Source organism: Dipodomys ordii, unplaced genomic scaffold (assembly GCF_000151885.1).
Source record: "Dipodomys ordii isolate 6190 unplaced genomic scaffold, Dord_2.0 Scaffold58, whole genome shotgun sequence".
In the NCBI taxonomy this organism is placed as follows: domain Eukaryota; kingdom Metazoa; phylum Chordata; class Mammalia; order Rodentia; family Heteromyidae; genus Dipodomys; species Dipodomys ordii.
The window spans coordinates 2093260-2118028 of record NW_012267274.1 but is presented as its reverse complement, the minus strand read 5'-3'; the positions used below and the strand labels follow the sequence as shown (position 1 = coordinate 2118028).

Genomic DNA, 24769 nt, shown 5'->3' with positions numbered 1-24769 from the left:
GGTTAGGACAGCAAGTTCCCTGGTATCCCACATCCATTTATCCACCTATCATTAGGCCATTTATATTTATTGTGATGCTGTGTTAGTTGGGAGTTTTTTTCCCCGATAACTGAGACAAATTACCTGAATGAAACAACTTTAGGGAGGAACTTTTATTCTGTCTTACAGCTCCTATCATATTAGCCAGGAAGCAGAGATGGAATACAAGAAGGGGCCAGGGCAAGAAGTTGCCCCTAGAGACCCTACTACCACCAACTCGGTCCCCACCTCCTTTCTACCCTCACCGCCTCCAACAATGCCTCATATTATGGGAGCATCAAGTCACTGATCCATTCAGTAGGTCAGAGCCTCCTGATTTCATTCTCCCATTCTGCAAGAGCCACCCCAGGGGAGCGCAGGCCTAGGCACGCTTTAGTAAGCCCTTAGGATCTCTCAGTTCGGTCAAGTTAACACTGAAGATGAGCCATCACAGATGACATTTTATAATTGACACCTTACATCAGAATGGCGTATTTGTTATAACCAATTAGCCAACATTGATAGTGGATTGTTAACTCAAGTTTGCTCTCCATTCTGATTTTCTTAGTTTTCACCTCAGACCTTTTCTCATTCTGTGATCCCACATAGGACTCAAGGTTACATTTCATCATTGGGTCTCCTTAGGCTCTTGATTGTGACAGTTTGTCCAATTTTCCTTATTCTAAATAGACTGGAGAATTTTGAGGGGTACTGGCAACTGCTTTACAGAATGGCCCTGGTTGGGGGTTCGTCAGATGCTTTTTCAATGAAATCGAGAGCTATTGCTTTCAGGAGTATAACATTGTCATTAAGTCATATGAGAGGCTCAGGCCGTCAGAGTGACCTGTCTTGTTGATACTGACCTTGATCATCTGGTTCAATCATGTTTGCTCCATGAGTTTCTCCACCATAAAGTTGTTCCCAGCCCCATCCTATGCTCAGTCAGAAGTTAGTGCTTTACACAAACTTACAGGAGGAATGAGGACTTATTTATCCATTTATTCAGTCTTACCAATCATTTACTCTTATCAGCAGAAACTCGTGAATACTTATTTTCCTTGTTGGGTTGCGTTGCAGTAGTGCATCTTGTTGCTCTAATTGACCCCACTTTGGCTACTGGGAGCTCATCCAGTTTACTTCTCTGTCTCTGGGATAGTCCCATCACTGTGGACTGTGATTGGAGATCCGTTTTTGTTGTTTTGTTTCATTGTTTTTGAACATGTATTTACTCTCTGACACTGCAAGATTATTTCAGCTCATCAGGAATGTTTCCTGTTGAACTCCTGGGAGTGAGAGAGAAGGCCAAGTATTGAAAGGCCTTAGTGCTTTGTATAAGATGGCATTAGAAACCAAGATCTGGGCTCGGGGTGTTCTTGCTGCTGGGGAGAGCCTTCCAGATCTTCTCTGCTGATGGATCAGTGGGTGTGCATGCTCTAGCCTGATGGTGCCTGTATCACAGGTACCCCTGTAGTGGATTGTGTACTCAGCCATGTGGTGTGCCTGCAACATGAGTCCTTGTGTCATGGGCGTGCATTCCCTTGCGAATCGGTGTGCATATATCACATATCCTGTGGTAGGTGTGCGCACTCTAGCCGAGCGGCGTGTATGGCATCAGTACTCCTCCCTTGCCCCATCTCTTGGGCATGGAGCGGCATGACAGTTCAGGCTGGCTTCTACAGCTCTAATCTGCTCCAACCTAGGTTACTCTGGCCCCTCTCAGAGGCTCATCTGCAAACTCCCATTCACACGGAGAGACCAGGCTCTCACTCCACCACGCATGGATCGTTTGAGTCCAGTATACACATGCAGCGGTATCAGAATGTTTTCTGTGGACACTCACGGAAGAGATCGTTTTCGGGCACAGCGCTTCCGGTTCCCGCCTTGAACCCCTCGCCTGACAGACTCCTCGTTTCCAGAGATCATTTGGAACACGAGCATTCCCACACCACCTCCAAGCCAAGCTGCCCACCACAGGAAGACGTTTCCTGTTAGTAATGCAGTTAGATTCTTTTTCACAGCCTGAATGTCTTCCCTGGAGGCCAGTCTCCTGGGCGTTACGTCGGGACGGTTGTTCCTGTGCGTAGATCGCGTAGGTTCGCGGTTTGTGCTGTGTGCTTGTCTCGCAGCGTTGCCCTTGCCTAGGATCTCAGCGGCTACTTGCACCAGCGTCCTTGCCCTTGCCCAGCATCCTCCCTGCCTCCCCCTCCTTCCTCTGCCCTGCAGCACCCATCTTGCTCTCTGTGTAGTCTCGTCTTTTCTCTTGTCATACTGTATATCCCCATTTCCTACTGAGAACACACTTCAGCTTCCTCCAGTCCCTAGGGGCTTGATAACTCATTTAGGTAATTTCTCATTATGTGCATTTATCTCAGCTTGCTTATCCAGCCCAGCTAGTGAAGGGCCTCTTGCTTCCCTCCGGCGTCTGACAGTGTGAATAAGGCTGCACTGAACACCGCAGGCAGGCTCCTGTGAGCATAGGAGTGTTCACACTGGTTGAGCACATGGGTAGCATGGCAAGTCTGCACATCACTTTGTCAGAAGTCGGCAGACCGCCCCCCAGGGCACCTGCGCCACCACCAGCACCACCGCAGAGGAGAGGTGGCCCTGTCCGCACCCGTGGTTGGGGTGGGCTGTTGGGGGACCAGAGTCTTCCTACATATCATTGCTTTAATGTGCAACTTACTAAAGACAAATTGGATTAAAGACCTTTCTGTATTCTTGCTTTTTGTTTTTGACTTTTGCCTTGACTTTCCCTTTTTTTAATTAGGTGGTTTGATTTCTTACTACTGGGTTTTCAGAGTTCTTTGTGTACCTTGGATACAAGGACTTCGTCAGGTGTGCGTTTTGCTTCCTCTCGGTCTGCGCATGGCTTTTCTTTTTGGACTCTTCAGCTTTGTTGAAGCTTTCATTTTAATAAAGTTCACCTGAATTAATTCTCTCTTTCATGGATCATGTATCTAAAAATACTTCTTAAAAACGCGTGGTCAGCTGCTTCTCTTCCTCTGTTAACTTCTAAACGTTTTCTGATTTTTAACATTTCGATTTATATCTGTGACCCATTTTACCACTTTCGTTAAAGGTATTAAGTCTGTGCCTAGATTTTTTGCTTTTGCATTTGGTTTTCTGACTGGAAAAGCAGTAGTGTACCAGCCAAGTGAGCAAGCTGAGCATGTGCGCTGCGAGGTCAGAATTCAAAGCCTGATACTGAACTCTAAGTAAGGACTCAGGACAATGGGGAGAGCTATTGGGAAGTGGGCTTAAAGAAATAAAAATAAGAGCTGTAAAGACCCTAGTTCAAGACAGCACAGTTGGGGCGGTTTTCTTATTTTACACGTGAGGCAGACTGTGTGGAATGCCCGCGATGGAAGGAAGAGCCCTTCTCCTACCCAAAGGCTCTGCCGCCTCGGGGCGGAGGTCAAGGGCAGAGGTCAGGCCCCACCAGCCCCAGCCTGTCCACAGCACCTCTCCTGTCCTGTGGCTTCAGATACAGTTGGTTTTCGTGTACTGCATCAGCCTTTACTGCATCATCCTGCACGTGCGCGTGCGTGCGCGCACATACACACACACACACACACACACACACACACACACACGGGCTAAGGAGGGTCTCACAGTGGAACCCTAGCTAATGGCAGTGTAGTCCAGGCCATTCTCCCCGTGCTGGGATTACACAGGCAGTTCTACCGCCCACCACACCCAGCCACCCTACTTAATTTGATGTCTTGTTCTTTTATATATGACAAGGGTTGATTTGGCAGTACTCTGCCAAGACTTTTGGGTCCATGATATAATTCATAACCTGTACCTCTTTTATTTCTTTTTCTGATTTTCACACTGTGGTAATGCAGGCCTGATGAAGTCCTTGGGAAAATCTTCACCACTCTTCTTCTCTTTTCTAGAAAAGACTACCTTGAATTTGTCATGCTCCTTCCTTCAGTATTTGGTAGAATTCACCGGTGAATTCATCTTGGTTCTAGAAGATTTAAATGAGGAACTCCGCCTCTTTAATTATTGTAGGATTGTTCACATTATCAATTTCATTTCATTTTGCTTCATGTCCAACACTTCTTTAGAATGCCTCCCTGGCTGCCGGGCTAGAGGAGCTCTGCCAGCAGTGCTCCGTCCTGTCCTACCCCTTGGGCTGGAGGTGTGTGTATGCCATGTTGTATCTTCTCTTCAGACTCTCCATGTTGTGGATGTGGAGCTGGACCCATGCACTTCTGAGTACAGAATGGGTATGAGCTCCACAGTTACCTGTCACCGGACCCCAGCTACGTAGATGTCATTTCCATTCACACATATATTAGAGGAAAGTGCAAGAAAGGCAGAAAAGTGTTCAACTACTGGCAGCACAGAACCAGATGTCCTACCCCATGGGTTGTTTGGTGGTGCTGGTAGAGGTGGTACGATATTAGGTTTCCTTTACCTTTCCCCCTAAGCAAGGGGGAAAGATTCAGATGTTGTAAGTAATAATAACAATAACAATAATAAAGCATCGGAAACAGTTAAGTGGTAAGAAAAACTCAAAGCTGCCAAATAAATATATATTAACCTTATTTAAGAATATGAGAACCAGGCACCGATAGCTCATGCCTGTAACTCTGAACACTCAACAAGTGGAGGCCTGGAGGATCAAAATGTAAGGCCAATCTGTCCAGAAAAACCCAGGAGACTCCACCACCAAGATAACTAGCAAAATACAGGGCTGGAGATGGCTCAAATGGTAGTGCACACACCAAGTGAATAAGCCAAGCAAACACAATGTCCTAAGTTCAAACACCAAAACTGGCAAAGAAAAAAATAATAAGCATTTAGGATGGGAACCATTAGATTAAAAAAAATCTAATATGGAATCAGCACAGATGCCCTTCAATGATGAATGGTTTAAGAAAAGTGATACATATATGCACAATGGAATTTTACTCTGCCATTAGAAAGAATGATGCTGCATCCTTTGCCAAGAAATCGAAGAACCTGAAAAAAATCAAGAAAAATGAAGTAAGTCAGGTCCAGAGAGACCAAGGACACATAGTTTCTCTCGTTGGGAACCTAGAATTAACTTATAAATATAGGAGTAAATACTTTGGAATGATATCCAAATTATACAAATGTATGAACTGAAATCTGATAGATCCAGGGGAGAACTCAAATGGTACAATTCCTTAGAAAAGCTAACTCACAGTCCAACAAAATAAACACTAGGAAACGTACTCACAAAGGGTGGGAGAATGCAGAGCAGAAGAGGGTAGAATGCATCAAAACACTCAGTGCTATAACATGAAGAAAAATGAGGGGAAGGCCGGGTTGGGAGGGGTGGGGGAGACGAGCGGAAGGGGTATCAGAGATCAAGATATGCTGGATTCATAAACTGCTTTGTTGAAAGGCAACTCCTTTGTAAAAACTACTTAAAGATAATTTAACATTTAGTAACCTAGGGTCAAGGCTGCATAATTAGGCACCGTTCACTTTCTTTTTGTTTTCACAAGTGGAATGAACCGTGTGTGATATCCTATTAAGGAATGAAACATACCAGAATTTGGTGGTTTGTAGTTTTTGATAAAGTCGAACTGTGTGGGAAGTCATTCGTAGAAATACCTCGTTTCTCTCTTACCACAGCTCTGCTCCCTGTCAGAGTTGCTCGAGATTCATCAATTTTATTGACTGTTTCAAGGAATTCATTTTTTAGTTTCACTATTTTTCCTTGTTTCCTTTTCATTGATTTCCCTAGTATTTTCTTCTTTGAGGCTGTTTGGGGTTTGCTTTCTTTTTTTATTAATAAATTTTTTTATTGTGAAAATACCATACAGAGGGGTTACAATTACATGGGCAAGGTAATGAGTACATTTCTTATCAAGCATTGTTGGCTTCTCCTTTGTTTCCCCCTGGGGTTTGTTTTATTCTCTCTCTCTCTCTCTCTCTCTCTCTTTCTCTCTTTCTGTGTCTCTCTCCCTCCTTTCTTCTCCCTCTCCTTCCCTCCCTCTCCACCCACCATTTTGTTTTCATGAGAATTTTTGTTTGTTCTTCTGTTTGGGGTTTTTTCTTTTAGGTTTTTGTTATTGGTTTTGGTGTGGTCCTAGGGTTAAACGCATGTCTTTGTACAAAGGAGCAGCTCTACCACTTGAGCCACACCCCCAGCCCTCTTCTTTCCGAAGATGGTGTCTTATCGAATCCTTTCTCTTCTAACTCAAATATTTAACACTATAAATTTCCCTCGAAGTACTGCTTTAGCTGTATTGGATAAAGCTTTTCGTGGTTTTTAGTTCTGCTTTCATTTCCGCCCTGTTCAATGTATTTTTAAGTTTCAGGCCTTCTCTTTCCCGCTGCTTATTCAAAAGTGGCTTCTTTGCTGCCCAAATGTTTGGAAAAGTTCCCCCTATCTTTGTGACAAGGACATGTCAAGAGACCCAGTGTTGACTCAAACCCCAGTTCTCCTGCCCCAGCCGAGCTTGCAGACGCGTGCCACCACATCTGACTTCCCGCTATCTTTTGTGTCATTCCTCATCTGACTCCCTAGGACCAGAAGCATCATGTGTGCGCGGGCTTCCTTCCTAGCTCAGATCACAGCCTCGTCAGTGGTTCCCCACGCACTTGATCTTGTGTTCTGCTTGCCTTAGGCAGCATGGCCTGAAGTCAGTCTGTTAGATCCAGTCACTTGTTTATCCTTGTTGATTTTATGCCAAGTCATTCTATTGATTACTGACGAAGAAGTGTCCAAGGGTAAGAGTGGGTTTCTCTCCCTGCCCCTCCACTTTGTCAGATTTTGCCTCATGTATTTGGAAACTTTGTTGTTAGGAACATAAATGCTTGGAATTGGTATATTGTCTTTTCAGAGTGCGTTACCGTGGGATTTACTTTGTTCTTAAGTCTATTTTGTGTTAGATTAACTGTCTTTGCTTTAGAATTGCCTTTTAACCTATCCATGTCTGTTATTTGAGATGGATTTCTTCGTAGACAGCACCTGGTCATTTTTTCCCCGTGCCGGCATGGCCCATCTTGCCAGGGGGTGCTTGGTACATTTCCACGCTGTGCAGTTGTTAATGCAAAACACTTATCGCACGTTTGTTCCCTCTCTGCTTTGTCCTCTATGCCCCCTTTCTTCCTCTTTTGCCCTGTTTTACCAGCTGGAGCAGTTACATCCTGTGGGATATTTTTTACCATCTTTTTTTATGGTTTTTGCTCTATGGAATGCAGTCATTTTTTTTAAAATCAGGAATTAACTTATTTCCACAATCAAATGAGAAATCAGTATTTCTCTGCTTTGACTACAGTGCAGAAATCTCTTACCATTCATTCCATAGAATGAACTGAAGCGCTGGTACAGGAGGTTCTGGGTCCGGGTCAGATGGTGGGGACACATTACACCCACCGAGTCTCTTGTAGGGACAGCTTCCTCTCATGGATATACCACCGTAAATCTCACACAGCTTACCTTGGGAACATATCTTTACATCTGTCAGTACTCCTTACTTAGTACTACCAAAAGCACTGTAAGCACTGGCGGGGAGAGGCCGGGGCTCTCGCCCTGGCACCATCTTCCGCGCTGCTCGAGCAGCAATGGCCCGGCCCCTCCTCTGTGACTTCACCATCCTCCTCTCTGAGGAGCTTCTGTCTCTCTTCTGAACTGGGACCATGGACAGCATATTTTCTCCACTCTTCTTTTCATCTGGAAATGTCTTTCAGGTCAGTCCTCACTCAGATATTCCCTCAGAACGGGCAGAGCACGGCTCTGCGGCCTCTGCCCTGCCTTTGCCACGCAGCCCCCTCTGCCCCTCTATCTTTTCTCTAGAGACGTTCCCCAAGATCCCTTCTCTGGACTTCTTTGGGTGTGTCCTGCTTGCAGTTTGGGTGTGTAGTTGTATGTTCTTGTACAGCACGCTTTTTCTTCTATGGAAATCACACGCTGGCGAACACCAGATCTTTCGTCTTTGTCTCCCACATCCACAGCTTTACTTCCAGGGAAACAGCATCTGGCCTTGTGGGTAACGATGAGCAATCCAAGAAAGCAAGTCAGCTATTGGCCAAGTGTCTGCAGTGTCTGTGTCTCAGCTACTCAAGCCATGACCTCCTGATGGGGGATTCAGAGCCAAACTGAGCCTCCCGCAGAACTCGCCACGAACCCCGTTGGGTCAGCACAGCCAAGCTGCAAGGGCCCCGGGAGCAGGCCGGAGAAAGGCTGGCTCGGGAAAGCAAAGAGGGAGAGATGACAAAAAGAAATGCAGAATGTGGCAGCTCTTCCCACAGCCCTGGGTGGGTCCATTTTGGAGGAGGGCAGTATCTCAGGGGTAACTCGGGGCCAGCCACTCAGGATCCATGAGCTTACTTCAACTACAAGAAACTTCTTTGTGGGCCTTATTTAGTTTGTAATGTTTATTTAATTGTAAGCAATTAAGATGGAAATGTGTGTGTATGTGTGTTGCTTAGGACCGAACTCAGGGCCTTGGGTCTGCTAGGCAGATGCCCTTCCACTGAGCTACGGACAAATACTGGAGAACTTTTAAGGGCAGATTTCCTTGAGCCCCAAGACCACCTTGCCTGTAGTGTCAATGGCCGTGGCGGTGTGACTGTGCACACTTGGAGGCTGGAGGTGTTGCCTGAGAGCTACTCACACTGACAAAGGCATTTGCTCCCTACCGGGTGAAACAGGTTTTCAGACACATTAGTCAAATGATGTGCTTGCTGGCGTCATCCTGCTTCTCGCAGCCATGCTGCCCAGCGTACGGTGCGGTGTGTACCAGTTAGGATGCAGGTCCCCAACATGGCGGTGCACTGTGTGCGATGCACAGACACGCAGTGTTCTGTTTCATGACGCATTTCCTCCTGGAGGGAGGTGGTGACTGGGCGGTCACACTCAGAGCCATGTGCACAGCTGAGCCTTGGCAGGGTCAGTGTTTGTCAGCCCTGTCACTCCAGTCGCTGCTCCAGCGATCCTTGTGATGGATTCTGAGAGGCTCCAGGGTGTTCAGGCTCCAGGCCGCATCCTCTGGCTGGACCAAAGCCACTAAACTCTGCCGTGCAAGGAAGGCAGAGCCGGGCCTCTATGTCTCCCAGCCTCCGGGTCTGGGTTCACCATCTCTGCCTACATGAACCCTCCATTCTACCTTGACTCCAGTGGGCCTCCTGCCTCTCCCTCCTCCTTTCCTCCCCTTGTTCTAGGCAGTCGTGATTAACACTGAGGCCGGCCCCTTCCTGAAGACAGGATGGTAAACAGAGTCTGTTTGCCCACAGAGCCCCTCCCGGTCCTCCGCACTCACAACCCTGTGCTAATGAACCCCGAGCTGTTAATGCGGTTTCTTCAGTTAAATTGATTCATGAATTTTGAAGAGAACATTATCTAATGAATTTTCTTTGAATAGAAAGCAATTAAAAGGACAAATCAGTCTGATTAACCCTCAAGTCAACCCCGCCACAAACGGTGTACAGTTTGAAATTATATCATAAAAAACTAGAGCACATTTGCCATCTTTTTGCCCTCTACTAATCCATGTAAATTAATGAACAACAAAGTTAATTTCTTTGATGACCCTTTTCTGGTATCACCTGGATTATGCTGATGTTTAATTTGCTTAATGTTATAATAAAGACTAAACAGATTTTTCCCCCACTGAAGTGATTATCGTTCCCCTCCGTGAAGAAGTGATTTTTATTATTTAACATGTAAGGGCGTTTCCTATAAAAACCAAATCACACTTTGCCAGCCTGGCCCGGGGTGTGCCGAGCACTCTCGCGGGTGCCGGGGAGCACTGGGCCTCCCGTGGTTGCCTTGTAGAAACTTCTGCTCTGAGTGGCGGAGCACGCGGAGGACGTGGCTGTGGCTCAGTGTCCTCGGGCAGTGTGTCACATCAGCTCAGCACACTACCATGGAGAGTTCTCGAACCCAGAGGTAGGAGGCAGTGGTCCTGACCGCCCCCCCCCGGTCCTTCCTGCAGCCGGACCCAGAGCACCTGAGACTCGGTGCACACAGGCTCACCGCACACAGGAAGAGGTTAGTTTAATTTGGGGGACAGGGCCACACGCCGTGGTGGTGTCCGGTAGTCAGAGCCACACTGGGACCGTGGTCCTCACTGCCGGGCGTCCACTCTGCTTCCGTGTCCCCGCGCAAGGTAGAACTGCACCCCAACCCCAGAGCCTTCCCCACAGTTGGGCAGAGAGGGATGCCTGGACTGGCTGAGCTGTGGGTGGACACGCGCCTGCCCCTTCTGGGAAGGGCAGCCCGCTTGGTCCTGCGTGGAAGCCCGGAGGGCAGCAGGAAGGGGCAGGCCTGGGGGCCTGGGGAGCCACCGGCCCGCGCCGCGCCCGCTCCTCTCCCCTTGCACGGGACAGGCGCGGGGGAGGGCCGTGTTTTCATTGCGTCTGACGCCTCCGTTTGTGTGGTTGTGTCTTCTCTGGGGCTGGCCGCTGTCTCTAGCAGAGCAGTGCGGACTGTTTGTCTGAAGAACATCGCTCTGTTCTTCCTTTCAGACTCCTTCACCAGACGGGTGCTGTGGAAGCTGCTGAAGGTTGTGAAATTTGGAGAAATGGTTTCTTACCAACAATTAGCAGCCTTGGCAGGCAACCCCAAGGCTGCCCGCGCCGTGGGGGGAGCGATGAGAAGCAATCCGGTGAGTTCTGCAGACGGAGCCCCAGGCTGGCGGCTGTGGGCTGGGCCTCCGATCCGATCTGCGCCGTGCGGGCCCAGTGTCATTGGATTAAATGTGTGTCCCCGGAAGTGCGTGCAGCCCAAGCCGAGCACCAAGTCTGCACTGGGGACCATCGCGCCACAGCTGCAGGCACGCCCGGCTGTTGCGCACGGGAGGAGAACAAAGCCCAGAGGCCCGAGTGGACCAGCTCACACGCATGCATGCCCCTCCCCCCAGAGGCCTGAGTGGACCAGCTCACACGCACACGTGCCCCTGCCCCCAGAGGCCCGAGTGGACCAGCTCACACGCACGCGTGCCCCTCCCCCCAGAGGCCCGAGTGGACCAGCTCACGCGCACGCGTGCCCCTCCCCCCAGAGGCCCGAGTGGACCAGCTCACGCGCACGCGTGCCCCTCCCCCCAAAGGCCTGAGTGGACCAGCTCACGCGCACGCGTGCCCCTCCCCCCAGAGGCCCGAGTGGACCAGCTCACACACACGCATGCCCCTCCCCCGCCCAGGGCGGCGGACGCACCGGTGTCCGTGGTGTGGTACCAGGCACCCAGTGGGCAGAGGCGCCCAGCTGTGTGGAGCTGTGTGGGGTCAGGTGTGAAGCCAGCAGCCCCATCCCCTGGGTGCTGCGTTCTGTCCTGAAGGCCTGGGTTCCCTGGTCTCCAGAGCCCTGGCACCATCCAGTGGCATGAACAGCTCACACACGTCCAACCACACACATGGCTTACAGTACTGAGAGCCTCATCAGGGCCAGCTCCTCCCCCAGATCTCTTCAGTCCCCAGGGACAGGTCATGATCCCGGGACAGGCCGTGCTCCCCAGGGACAGGGAGTGCTCCCTGGGGACAGGCCGCGCTCCCCGGGGACAGGCCGTGCTCCTGTGGACAAGCCGTGCTCCCCAGGGACAGGGAGTGCTCCCCGGGGACAGGCCGTGCTCCTGTGGACAAGCCGTGCTCCCCAGGGACAGGGAGTGCTCCCCGGGGACAGAACGTGCTCCCCGGGGACAGGCCGTGCTCCTGTGGACAAGCAGGCCAGAGGCTGACCTGTGTCCTGCTAGCACAGCAGGCCCCTGGACTCCCTGATGCCGCCCCAAAATCCAAGGTGAGCCAGGAAATCATGCGTGGTGGGGTGCAGGCCAGGCCGAGGCCCTGTGTGCCCATGGACCCTGCAGGAAGAAGGGCCGGTCCACGGGCCTGTCCACGAGGCCTGCACACGCTCAGCCCCCAGACGCCCCTTGTGCTGCCGCTGCGGAGCGCTGCAGCGTTGTGATGGTTTCTTCCTGAAGCAGCACTGGTGTGGAACCCAGTAGCACACAGTCTGCTCATCACATCCTGGGATGCAGAATTCCAAGACCAAATCTCTGGAGGGTCCCAAGACTCCGTGTTGTGATGCCCTCTGGCAGGCCAGCATCCTCCCCTGCGAGGGGGCGACCAGGTTTGAGGCAGCAGACGGCTGCGGCACACCGCGCCTGGGCCGGGCCGCGCGGGGAGAACCGGGGCAGCTGGCAGCCGGGCCCTCGGCCTCCATGCAGCGTCCCTTGGGACGTGATTTTCATCTTCAGCCCTGGGAGGGGGGTGGCCATGGTGCCCTGGCCAGTCCAGCCCGCCGTGGGGGACAGCAAGCACATCTGGTCGTCCCTGCCGATGTCTCTGTTCAGATCCAGCCCCGGCTGCTGGAATTTATAAAATAGGCCTCACAGAGTTTTGAACTTTCAGTCACAAAATTGGCAGCGCCCCATTCAGTCCCAAGAAGCCTCGGACCCCTGGGGTGAGGACCTCGGGAAGGCGGGCTTGACGGCCGCCCTCAGCCCAGGTCCTTGCTAGGCCTGTGGCAGCACGGAGGGGCCCTGTCCTTCCGTGGCCTCTCTGTGGCTTTGGCGCTGTGCTGGCCTCCACCGGAGCAGATGGTATCCACAGCAGATGTGCTGCCGTGGGTCCTTGCACCGATGGCCTGTGTCACCTTTGTCCCTTTTACAGCAGCTGGGCTGGACGGCATCCAGCCCCGAGTGAGCTAGAAGAGTCAAAGGTGTTCATGCGCCTGAGGGAGGAAGAGCCCTGGGTGGAGTCTGGCCTCCACATCCTCCGAGAGAGTCTCCTGCCAAGGCCGGCACAGGGCCCCCCCAGAGGCCGGCCCACACCACCGCTGCCCCGCAGGCCTCCCCGAGACAGCCTCACAGAAAGCATCTCCACGCTCGGGCTGAGGAGAGCGGCTGTGCACTTAAGCAGGGAAAGTAGAGGGTGGCCAACTCCCAGAGCTCGGCCTGCACCAATTCCAAGGGTGAACGTTGGCACACATCACCCTGTGGCCTTTGCCTCCACCTGTGGCCCCTCCAGAGTAGAAGGCAGGTTCTACAGGGCACACCTTCTTCTCCATCCTAGATCTTGATTTCTCCTGACTTCTCTAAGTGAAGTCAAGTAGTCTCCAGAAGACTGTGCCCCACCTGACAGGCTGCTGGACCCTTTGAATCAGAGACATGCACTCATGTGTGCGCACATGCACGCACACACACATGTACACATGCACATATACACATACACATGTACACACACATACACATACACATGTCTACACGCACACATATATACACATACACATGTGCATGTATACACACATACATAACACCTGCTCATGTACACACATATATGCACATACTCATGTACATATGCACACACCTATACACTCATATACATGTATACACATACACATGTGTACACATACATACACATATACACATACTCATGTATATACATATATATACATACACATGTATACACGCACACACATATACACATAGTTATGTACACACACACACACACACATATACACACACAGCACCCTTTCCACTTACTCCTGGAACAGAATCTGCTAAATGCAGTGCATAAGCAATCAATACGTGCACAGAGTGTTTCCCCCCTTTTTCTAAGCATCCACCTTCCTGAGAAGAGAGTTTATGTATGGTACCGTGAGCACTGTGGCCCTGAGCCTTGCCGGTCACCCAGACGGCTGTTGATGAAGATTTAGCCTCATGTTCTGAGTGTCAGGGTTGTCAGCGGAGCTGAACCATTTGACCAGAAGAAAAAAACGCACAGGGAGCTATTGATTACAGCTTCTCGGTGTCACTTGTTCGCCAGGATTTAGGTATTGATGAGGCTGCGAGTGAAAACAAGCTTTTTCCCTCGTGGGCTCTGCCCAGAAGAACAAAGGCGGAGCTGGAAAAAATATGTGGCCGGTTCCAGAATCAGAGGGATTCCATTATTGATTGAAAGGCTCCTTCGTGTTATTTTTGCTGGAGACCAATCTATGGGTCTGGAAGTTTTATAGCTTTTGAGAAAGGGCCTGCACCAGCGATGGATCCGTGGCCTGGCTCAATCTGATTTCACGGCGAGAGGACGCCGATGCGCTGTGATCGCATGGGCTTTTAGGTTATTGATAGAAATCGCACAGGCTTTGCGGGGGAGGGCCTCCCCCCCCCCGGGACGTCCTCTGGATTTTAGTGGAGTTTGCTGTTCTAGTGGTCAGGAACCTGCCACCAAACTCACCTGGAAGCAGAGGTTGGTTCAGAAAAGGTGCAAATAATGTTCTCTCTGTGAGCTGCTCCAGGCTGAATACAGAGGCGCAGACGGGCCATGGTGCTCTCAGGGCCAGCCATTCTTAGCCTTGGCAGGAAGCAGGGCCCACCCCCTGCGGAGGGCAGGCTTTCCCTCCTCCCCGTGGCTAGGGGCCGAGGGAGGAGGCTGGACAGGACCATGGGCCTTGTGGCCGCAGGAGCCCCGTGTACTGCCTGCTGAAATCCAACCCTGGGCATGCAGACCTTTGAATCAGGAGCATCAGCCGCAAGTCCGCACGGGCCTGTCTGGGTGCTGTGCAGGGCTGTGCCTCCGGCCTCTCTCTGGGCGCATCAGTTAGCAGAGACACCTACCCGAGTGGCGCTGTGGCTCAAAGTGGTAAAGTACTAGCCTTGTAGAGATAGCTGCAGTTGGGAACTCTCTGGAATGGGGGTCAGTGGGACGCCATTTTCTGCTGCAGATGTGTTTGGTGAGATGGCCCTTCTTCCTGACTGTATCCCCACACGGAGCCCTCTGACAGCCAGCTGTGGGTGGCCATGCCCCCTGTGAACCCCCCTCTCTTAAATCAATCAGCCTGCTAGTAGTGTAAGAGCTTCAATACTCAGTAAACTCTTTAGATGAAGGGGCAGACAGAAGCCTGGGACTTGCTTGCTGGGATGGACTGACCACACACACACACACACACACACACACACACACGGACCTGCTCTGGGTGGGCCGGCAGTACAAGCTTCTGGTGAGACTGGTGGAGGCTGCTGCCTCTCAGACACCTCCAGTCTCCCAGAAGGTGAGAGGAAAGGAAAGCAGGCTGCAGAGGGTTCGGCTTTCCTGGGAGGAGCCAGGGGGGATTAAGGCTTTGGTAACGCATCCACAGATAATTCATAACCAAAGACATGGCTGTATTCCAATAAAACTTTATTTAAAAACCAGAGAGTGCAACTGGCCAACTCATGGTGCCGGACGTGGCCTCCATGGGTCCCCCGTCCTTGATGCCTCTGGTTACCACATCCAAGAAGGTTCCAGCCCATTCCATCCCAGTTGTGTGAAAGTATGGACCAGAGATTACTTCTTGGAGGGAATTATTTGGAGGGGATTCCCTCCAAATCTTGGAGTAAAGAGGACTCTTTACTGGAAGAGGTCCATGTGCACGCTGTGATGTGATGTCAGGACAGACATCCCACCTCCAGGGACCCCCGGGAGGGAGCGGGGGGGAGGGGGGAGGGGGAGCGATCATCGCTCAGCCCGCAGTGGCCCACAAGCCTGTGAGGTGCTGGGTGGTGGGCCCTTGGCTCTCCACACCCGGGTCATGCTGGCCTGGAGCAGAGTGACAGAGCTGCCATCTGTTTTTCAGGTCCCCATCCTCATCCCATGTCACAGAGTGATCTGCAGCAGCGGGGCCCTGGGCAACTACTCAGGCGGAGGGCGTGCGGTGAAGCAGTGGCTCCTGGCCCACGAAGGCATCCTGGCAGGCAGGCCAGGCTGAGGGAGCGGCGCGTCGGGGCCCTGGCATCCGGCCGCCCTGGCCCCACCGGCTCCCGGTGCACCGGCCAAAATTGAGTGTGTGGCTTCGAAGTAAACATTTGAGTGACACATAAATGTAACGCCGCCTCCGAAGCAGAGCGAGTGGTGGCACCACTATATTAAAAGAACCCGATGCATCCCGGGAGACACAGCGCGCCTGCCCTTCCTTGTTTCTACATTTTACAGCAGAATGAGTTCAGACGACCAGCCCTGCTGTGTGTCGTCGGCTGCCTTCTCCAACACACTCATTGTTCCATTTTTAATGTCCATTAAACCAGGGACGAGAGCGCGGGGAAAACTGGGTGAGCCTTGTCCCCCCTCAGGAAACAGGGAGCATCTGGCCCCTGCGGGCAGTGGCTGCACACCCTCATCCACCCATCCATCCATCCATCCGTCCATCCATTCCTGAACTTCCCACCCCACCCCTGCAGGGGCCCATTCTCACTCTTCCCTCCCTCCTAGACAATTGCCAGGTTAGGTCTCTAACATCCCACACCGCAGCTGGCTGAAGGAGAGGGGAGGGCTGAAAAAGAGGTGCCCTGGGGAGCCCCCCATTCTTGCCTGTGCTTTTCATTACCAGAAAGGTATCCTGCACCGGCTATGGTCTGCCCTAGTGGGGTTCAAAACAAACATTTTTCCCCAAAAAAGATTTGGGATGTCGCATAGCTCTCAGGAAGTGGGTTTGGCACCTTTCTGGGCACACTCCTCCAATCCCAGCCTCTCTTGCTCAGCTTAGCATGCTCTGGGCAACGGGGGGGGGGAACGTGACCCCCGTGGGGTCCAGGCGACAAGGGTCTGAGCCTCAGCCCCGCCCCATGTCAATCAAACTGCAGGCCCCAGGCCGAGGGAGGGACAGCTCAGGCTCCTCTGGGCATCGTGACTGTAGCCAAATGTGACACTTCTGACTCAAGTAGCAGGACTCCAGCCTTGAGCGCGAAAGCTGAGCTCACGTCAGAAGGCAAGGCCCTGAGTTCAAGCCCCAGTCCTGATACAGAATAAAACAACCACACCCAAATGCGAACATGAAGCGTGGAGCTATGTGTTTGTGAGGAAATGAACCACCAGCTGCAGCACGAAGCTACAGGGTTTCCACCTCTCCCGGTTTTAAATTAGCATCAACTGGTTGTACAAGGAACTGTGCCTTTTGACATAGCTATAAATGCGAAGGACAGATGCACCCTCCCCCTCCCCCACCCCTTCACAACCTCCATTCTTCCTTTTCCGCACGTGTCTGTGCAGTAATTTGACCATGTTCACCCTCCTTCACCTCTTCCACCCGTCCCACCTCCCACCTGTACCCTGGTCCTGGACAGGACCTGTTTTACATTCCTGTCATTCGTTTTTTTCATGTGTGTGTGCATGCGTGTGCATGTAACAATGCTAGAGCTTGAACTCAGGGACTGGGCACGGTCCCTCAGCTCTGTCATTTAAAGCTGGAGCACTGCCACTTGAGCCACAGCTGCATTTTCAGTTTTTTTGCTAGTTAATTGGAAGTAAGAGCATGAAGACTTTTCTGTCTGGGCTGGTTTTGAACCTGGATCTTCGGATCTCAGCCTCCTGAGTAGCTAGGATCCCAGTGTGAGCCTGAATGTGTGGATGGGCAGGGGCCCACGGTGGTATTTCACACACCTGCTGTGCTCTACCTGACCGACTTGTCCCCCCCCACCGCCCCCTCCTGTGTACGGCCTTCAGTAAACTTTATTTTGCTATCTTGATTCACAGATTCAATATACTTCGGTATCGTCCCCCCTCCAGCATCCTCTCCCCGCACACCCCCCTGCGGTGCCCTCAGACTGCCCGCAGCAGCAACCAGGATTGTTTTTACCGTGGCTTCTCTGTGGACCTCAGCCAGCACAGGACCTCCGGTGGCGTGCGGTGACACCCTGGGCGGCCCAGCAGCCTCACCGCGGCTGGGTTTGTTGGGGCGTGGTGATGCCACGTCAGCCCCAGCCTAGCACAGCTCAGGCCTTTCTCCCTCACCTACCTTTTCTGTCCCTGAACATCAGCCCAGCTAATTCTAGATATTGTGCCCCAATATAAAGTGGCACCACTGTCCCCATGCTGTCCCCTGAGTTTGGCCGTTCTCCGGCCAGAGGGGAGGTGGGTGCTGGGGGTCAGGTCACACAGATGTGCCCGGAGCCTGGGGGTGCGTCACCGCACACCGCCACCTGCCCTCCTGCTTCTGCGCATTCTCTGGCCTCTGTCACTGAGAGTGGACAGCTCCCTCGGCCATGGCGCAGCCAGGGTGCCCGCCGCACCCGGCCGTGTGCCGTGGAGCTGATGGGGAAGTGTATGGAGTCCTGGCTCAGGGCCCTGCGGTCTCCGTGCGCGCACGCCTTCCAACAGAGGGCGCTGTGTCCGCAGCGTGTGGAGGGGAGGGGAGACCCCGGCCTCCACGGGCCTCAGGAGCCTGAGGCCCACAGCAGGTGGACCTGAGCAGGTCCTGCAGCTGACCCCACCCGCGTTCACTCCTGCACTGGGCACCCAGGCTCCCCTGCACCACGCATCCCGCAACCTCCGCATTTGCAACACGGGCAGGCTCTGAGGGGCTGGAACCGCAGCCGGCCACCCTAAAGCCAGCTTTGTGGGGATGGAGCCACACAACCCTGTGTAGACCTTGCCCCTGAAGCCACGCAAACACCCACGCTCCCGCACGGCCATGGAAAGGCAGAAAGAATTACACAGTATTGTCCAAATAAAAAGAAATGTCGAAGCAAGAAGGCTGTGTTCTTTGGCCTTAGCCCCAGGTCCCCTCACCGGTCGCATCCTGTGCTGTGGTGCTTTGAACACTGACACACAAGCCTGCACCACGTCAGCCGCTGCTACACTGTGGCGCACACACACACACACACACACACACACACACCCCTCCAGAGGCCAGGTGACAAAGGACGCAGCCACTGTGGGTTGTCACCAGGACAGATGCCCTTGGCCGTGTCTGGGGGGGGGGTGCTGGTCTCAGGACTGCCCCAGAGGGACACATGCCACCCACTTGTGCCAGTCCAGTGACTATGTCAGTGATCAGGTGACTCAGCCTAAGTCTGGCTCTTTGTACCCACGGTGGAGGGCTGCGTCCGCAGGTGTGGCTGGTACGTTGGCGGGCCGGGGGGGGGGGAGCGGGAGGGGCCAGAACCGTGGAGAAGGCCGGGAAGGAGCTGCAGGGTGTGGCGTGGCGCTGTCACGGTTGTAGAAGCCGTGGATCCCGTGGCCCGCAGCAGGGGACGCATGGCCACCTGTTGATCATGGAATCAGGGCATCTAGTCTTCACGCTGCAGAGACCGCTTCCCAGACACCCCCAGGGCCCAACCCATGCCGCGGGTCAAGGAGCCTGGCGGCACCAGCGTCTCCTCTCCCGGTCTCCCCTGGTCCCTGCTGGGTCACCCAGCTCCCTGGGGGGTTCTGAGTGGCCGCGGGCATCCTATGTGGCTATGGTCAGACAGAATCCGCCTTCTGTCTCAGCTAGTGCGAGCATCAGCCATCCCCAGAACATTCTTCCTAGGAAGCTCCACACCAAGAAGTAGGTTGCTCAGGACCCGCAGTGCATGCGATCAGCCTGGCTGGTGGGGGTCGGACGATCGCGGGGGTCAGACAATCTCACCCCGAGTCCGGTAGATTCACAGCACTGGTCCCGGGCAGCACGGGACCCGCCGGCCACCATCCCACCCAACAGCGGCCACCGCGCCCCCTGTGATTGCGTGCCTGGCTGCCAGCGCGCACCAGCCACTCTCCAAACAGGCAGGAAGGCACGGCGGAATTGGTGTACGGCTGTGTGCTGAGCCGGTTAGGATCCCAGAGCTGTGTGGGTCTCAAACACCTTAGTGGAGGCTTCGGAGCGACGGGCTGGCTGCATGTGGAGCTGGGACATGAGGAGTCCATTTTAAAGATTTTCCTACAAGCCCAACAGGGACGCGATGCCTGTGATCACAGCTGCCAGCTGGCACTCACCTGGGTCTCTGGTCCCAGGAGTGCGTGTCCGTGCCGCCCTGGTTCTGGGCCTCGGGAGGGAAGTTACATTTGTTTAGCCTCCATTGGGCGGTCTGAAATTTTCCTTTCTTGATCACAGGCATTTGGTTAAAAGTGTTCATCCCAGAAGCTGGAGTCAGCCAAGCCGGGAGGTGCGTGGAAGGAGTCCCTGCTCCTCAGGAAGCTGAGGCAGGAAGGTCGTTAGTTCAAAGCCAGTCTGGACTATACAGCAGAGCTCCTATCTCTTTTAAGAAAAAAAAGCTGAAGTTCACATCAATTTTACTTATCAGTTCAAAAGACACATTGCAGCGTCCGTCTGTCTGTCTGTGTTCAGCCGGGGGGAGGCAGCAGTCAAAAGCCAGGGCCAGAGCTGGAGAAACTGCAGGTCCTGCCATGTCTCGAGGTGCCCAAGGGTGGGCATCCAGAATCCTCGGGACCCCGAGGCTCCGGCTGTTGACAGATGGAGCATGTCTGGGCTCCGTCACCCAGGGCTGCTCTGAGCGAGGTCTGCGGCGGGGGTGGGGAGCGGACCAGGAAGTAGGAAGTGGACGGTGGGCAGTGAAGTGCAAATTGACAGCAGAGGCCGCCTGACAGCCCTCTGATTGATGAGAGGACACTCTTAACAAGCCTTTAAAGTTTCTCATTAATGTTTTCTTCACTAGGAAAAAAGCCACACAAAAAAAAATCCCACATGGACAGTAATTAAGATCGATCCTGTACCGTATGGAACCAGTGTTGTTGGGAGCGTGGGAAAAAAAAAAAAAAAGAGCAAACCTTCCTATTAAACACTTACTTTTTCCAGGCTGCCATCTTTTGGGTTATCGGGTTGTTATAGCAGGAGGTAAGGGGCCTCGCGGGGAACCTGGTTCACCGTGGCCTGTGGGTGAGGGAGGAAGAGCGGAGCGAGAGGGAGGCTGGCCGACTGCACCAGCTCCAAGCTGGACCCACAAGGCGTGCGGGAGCTGGGGCTGCAGGGGGTGCGTGCTTCCACCTCACAGGCTGGTGCCCGGGTCAGGGCGGGGAGAATGCACCCCCCAGGAAGTGGGGGGTCCCTTGTCCCTGTGTCTCAGGGCACGCACACTTGCACACATACTCCCTGTGGCACCCGGTGTCTGCTTGAATCCTAAACACAAGCAGTATGTGTGCCTCCTGATTGTGGCCCAGTTCCCCTACACACAAACATCTGGATCCCGATGGGATTTAAAAGACAAAGTTTGAAATGCACATTGGGCAGCAGCCTTGGCGATGACCTTGAACGTGTCATTGGAGAAAGTCACCCAAGGCAGCTCTGATCACCTGCGGGGGAGAGGCAGGCTCCGGCTCCGTCGCCAGGCCAGGGACGCGATCCGAGCTGGGAGCACTCATTTATTTAAAGCTGCTGCTGCTTCGAGATGAAGAATGACACATCTAAATATTACAACACCAAGAAGTATGTAGCTGTCTGTACTTTTCCGTGCAAACATCTGACTCTTTGCCAGCAAGCAATGTGACAGGTATTCTGTAGTTTCCAGCAAATTAGTCTCAGATGTAGATGAACAGATTTTTACAAGGGGAAAAAATGGAAGCTTGTCATGTTCTGGGTCTGAGCTGCTGGGTGCCATGAATCTGGACCTGTCTGCTGCACAGTGCCTCCTCTCATACTTCTACCGCCAAGAGGCTCCTGGGCTTCTGCTCCCCCACACACACATGGCGCCCGGCCAGCCCCCAGCCATCCCCATCAGGCAGGGCACAAGCTGTCCCATGGCTGTGACCAGGTGGGCTCCAGGTCTCAGTGCACAAGAGAGAAAGGCCCACCACGGGCCTGGTCTCCAAAGAGGCCCCGCTGTTGGAGACATCTGGCAGCTTTTTTGTGGGGAGGAGTCTGAAGTGCTCAGCGGTGAAGAATTGGTGAGGGTCCTGGGACCCTTCGGCTTCATTTCTGTTGTGGATCAAAGAGAGTCTCCCGACAAACAGGTCCACATCCAAATCCTGTGAAAGGGTCCCGAGGTGAGATGCTGGGTCCCCCCGGTGAGCCCCACAGTGGTGGCAACTGTCCTGCAAAAGACAGACGAGCAGACCCAGGGGAGGGGGGAGAGAGGCACCCGCCCTGCCTGGCTGGCCAGCCGTCCTCCATGTCCAGTGGACACTCTGGGCATCCTGTCATTTCCAGAAGGATCAGGGAGGAGCTTCTGGCCAGCTGACCCCAGGAGCCAAGGCCACGTCTCCTGAAGGGTGGGGGTGGCTCTCCCCTCTGAGTTCAAGGCGGCGGGTCGTGGTGGCCTGAGGGACCGCGGCACAGACCAGGGACGCGATCGCAGTCCTGTAGCCGGTGCTGCAGCTCCGGGTGGTCCCGAGGCAAGTCCGTTCCAGGGACACTCCAGGTTTCCACCTGAGCTTTCGAGCTCTGTGAGCCCCAGAGGTACATTATGAACCAAAAGGGTCTCCCGGAGGCCACACCCCACCTCCTGGCTTGGTTCTGTGTGGCGTGGGCGACGCAGCCAGGGCCATTTCTAATACCAGTGATATCCAGTGGATCAAGGTTGCCATCGGTGAGGGGCTGATGCAGAAGCAGAACACTGTTGGTGAGGCCAAATGGTGAGTGCCAAAGATGCCACCAGAATATGCCCTGTAGAATATTCCAGAACGTTTTCTAGATGCAGAATTTTGGTATATCGGGTCAGGGTAGAAGTGAGTTATCTCAGGACTTTTGAGATGCTTTTTTTTTTTGCTTTTAATTATGATTGTGCCAGATGAAAATATAAGAGGGGCCGGGCATGGCGGCTCACGCCTGTCATCCTAGCTACTCAGGAGGCTGAGATGTGAGGATCACGGTTCAAAGCCAGCCTGGGCAGGAAAGTCCATGAGACTCTTATCTCCCTTGAACCACCAGAAAACTGGCAGTGGCGCTGTGGCTCAATTGGTAGAGCGCTAGCCTTGAACCAAAGAGTTGAAGGACAGTGCCCAGGCCCAGAGTTCAAGCTCCATGACTAACCAGAAAGAGAGACAGACAGACAGAGACAGAGAGAAGGAAGGGAGGGAAGGAGAGAAAGAGAAAGAGAATGCAGGAGGGGCAGGGCGGGAGTGGAGAAATGGCAGGACATCTTGACATGAGACACGGTGGTACATATTCTAGAAGGAAGCATTGTCAACCTCTGAAACAAGGAGATTGTCTCCATAAGCTATTTTTTCAAAACGGAAGAAAAGGTTGTGCAGCCCACTAAGAGAAAGGCGAAGGCTCCCCGAGGTGAGCAAGCAAAGACCACCCCAGCCGTTGGAGCCTCTGGAAGACGCATCCCAGGAACCAGTGGAGGCCACTGCGACCAGAAGGGTGTGAGCCACCCCGCCCCAGACGGGGGAGGCCCGGAGGCGGCGCTGGGTGTGACTGGGAGGGGGCGCCCGTGTGACGGGCCCCGCTGACTCTTTGTGGACCTGGTGGAGCACAGACACGTTAAGTGCCAACCCTCCCAGGGCGGTACTCGCCTGGGCCCCCCGCCAGGTGCCTGGGGGCTTCCTGGGCCTGTTGCCCGTGACTGCAGCAGCGCAGTGTCCTAGGCACGCGGGGCTGTCCCCGTGGCCGCAGCCTCCCCGGTGCACACAGAGCAGAGCAGTTCTGCTGCTGAACGGGGAAGGCAGACCTTCCCCGCTGACATGGCGGTGCTCAGGGCTGGCTGCTGAGCGCAGCACTGGGGTAGTGCGGCACACGCCCAGCCCGGTGTGACCTCGCGGCGTATGCGCAGTGTGACCTCGCAGCGTATGCCTGGTATGACCTCGTCGCACACGCCTGGTGTGACCTCGCAGGGTACGCACAGTGTGACCTCACACCCCCAGTGTGACCTCGCAGCAGACACGCAGTGTGACCTTGCAGCGCATGCGCGGTGTGACCTCGTGGCACACGCATGGTGTGACCTCACGGCATACGCCCAGTGTGACCTCTCAGCATATGCGTGGTGTGACCTCGCGGCGCACGCATGGTGTGACCTCACGGCATACGCCCTGTGTGACCTCTCAGCGTATGCGCGGTGTGACCTCACGGCGTATGCGCAGTGTGACCTCGCAGCATATGCCTGGTATGACCTCGTCGCACACGCCTGGTGTGACCTCGCAGGGTACGCACAGTGTGACCTCACACCCCCAGTGTGACCTCGTGGCAGACGTGCAGTGTGACCTTGCGGCGCATGCCTGGTGTGACCTCGCGGCGCACGCATGGTGTGACCTCACGGCATACGCCCTGTGTGACCTCTCAGCGTATGCGCGGTGTGACCTAGCGGCCTATGCGCAGTGTGACCTCGCGGCACACGCCCAGTGTGATCTCAGGGAACAGAAGTTTCCATTGCACCTTGCCTGCAAACGCCAACTCATCTGAAGTTTTTCATGATGAGACCTCGGAACACAAAGTTGAGAAGGGTTTTGGCCTGGATGTGTGCACGCGTGTGTCTGGCCCTGCGTTACGCTCTGGTGTCACAGGACTTTCGTAAGTACAGTATTAATTTTTTTAAAAAAAGAAAATAGGATCTGTCGCTTTGAAAACAAGATCTGATTCTGTTTTGGAGTCATACATATACATATATTGTGCATTATATCTACATATGGCACTATATATTATATTTGCTATGATATAATTTTTGTAAAGATCAGCTCTGGAGCAAGAAAGATACTCAAGGATTATCTTAGCACAAGGAAATCACAAATAATTGTATTTTTGTGCTTACCGGTGTATGTTAACATTGCAGCAGAAATAGTGCTCAGCCCTGCTGAGGTCTGAGAGTGTTCTCAGAGGACCCGTGGTTTGTGCCCCGAATTCAGGCCTTCCCTCCACACACCCTGAGGTGACCTACGGGGTGGGAAGGCCAGCAGGCCCACAGAAGTGCCGCGGTACAGCGACGTACGTCAGTGCCGACTCGGGCGGTCTCCCAGTGGGACAGGTGGATGGAGGAACCGAACCGGGAAACCAAGAGGGGCTTCATGGAGGGCGAGAACTCAGCCTCACCTGTCAGTCCTGGGTAGAACTGAGGACGCGGCAGTACAGAGAAAGATGGGAGGGTGGCATGGGCAGCCTCCAGGGGACCGGGGGGTGCGAGGGGGTAGGAGGGGGGTGCGAGGG

At 53.5% G+C, this 24769-nt stretch overlaps 1 protein-coding gene across 5 annotated transcripts in view; it reads left to right on the top strand.

The window, feature by feature from the left end:
* Mgmt (O-6-methylguanine-DNA methyltransferase) overlaps positions 1-15870 on the top strand; it is a 199502-nt gene extending 183632 nt beyond the window's left edge. For all 5 annotated transcript variants that reach the window (XM_013021863.1, XM_013021865.1, XM_013021864.1 and 2 more), the window contains exons 4-5: positions 10477-10616; positions 15557-15870. In XM_013021863.1, the coding sequence (XP_012877317.1) occupies positions 10477-10616; positions 15557-15688 (272 nt within the window). In that variant the 3' untranslated portion in view covers positions 15689-15870. The remainder of the gene's footprint in view (positions 1-10476; positions 10617-15556) is intronic.
* Positions 15871-24769: the final 8899 nt, after the last annotated feature.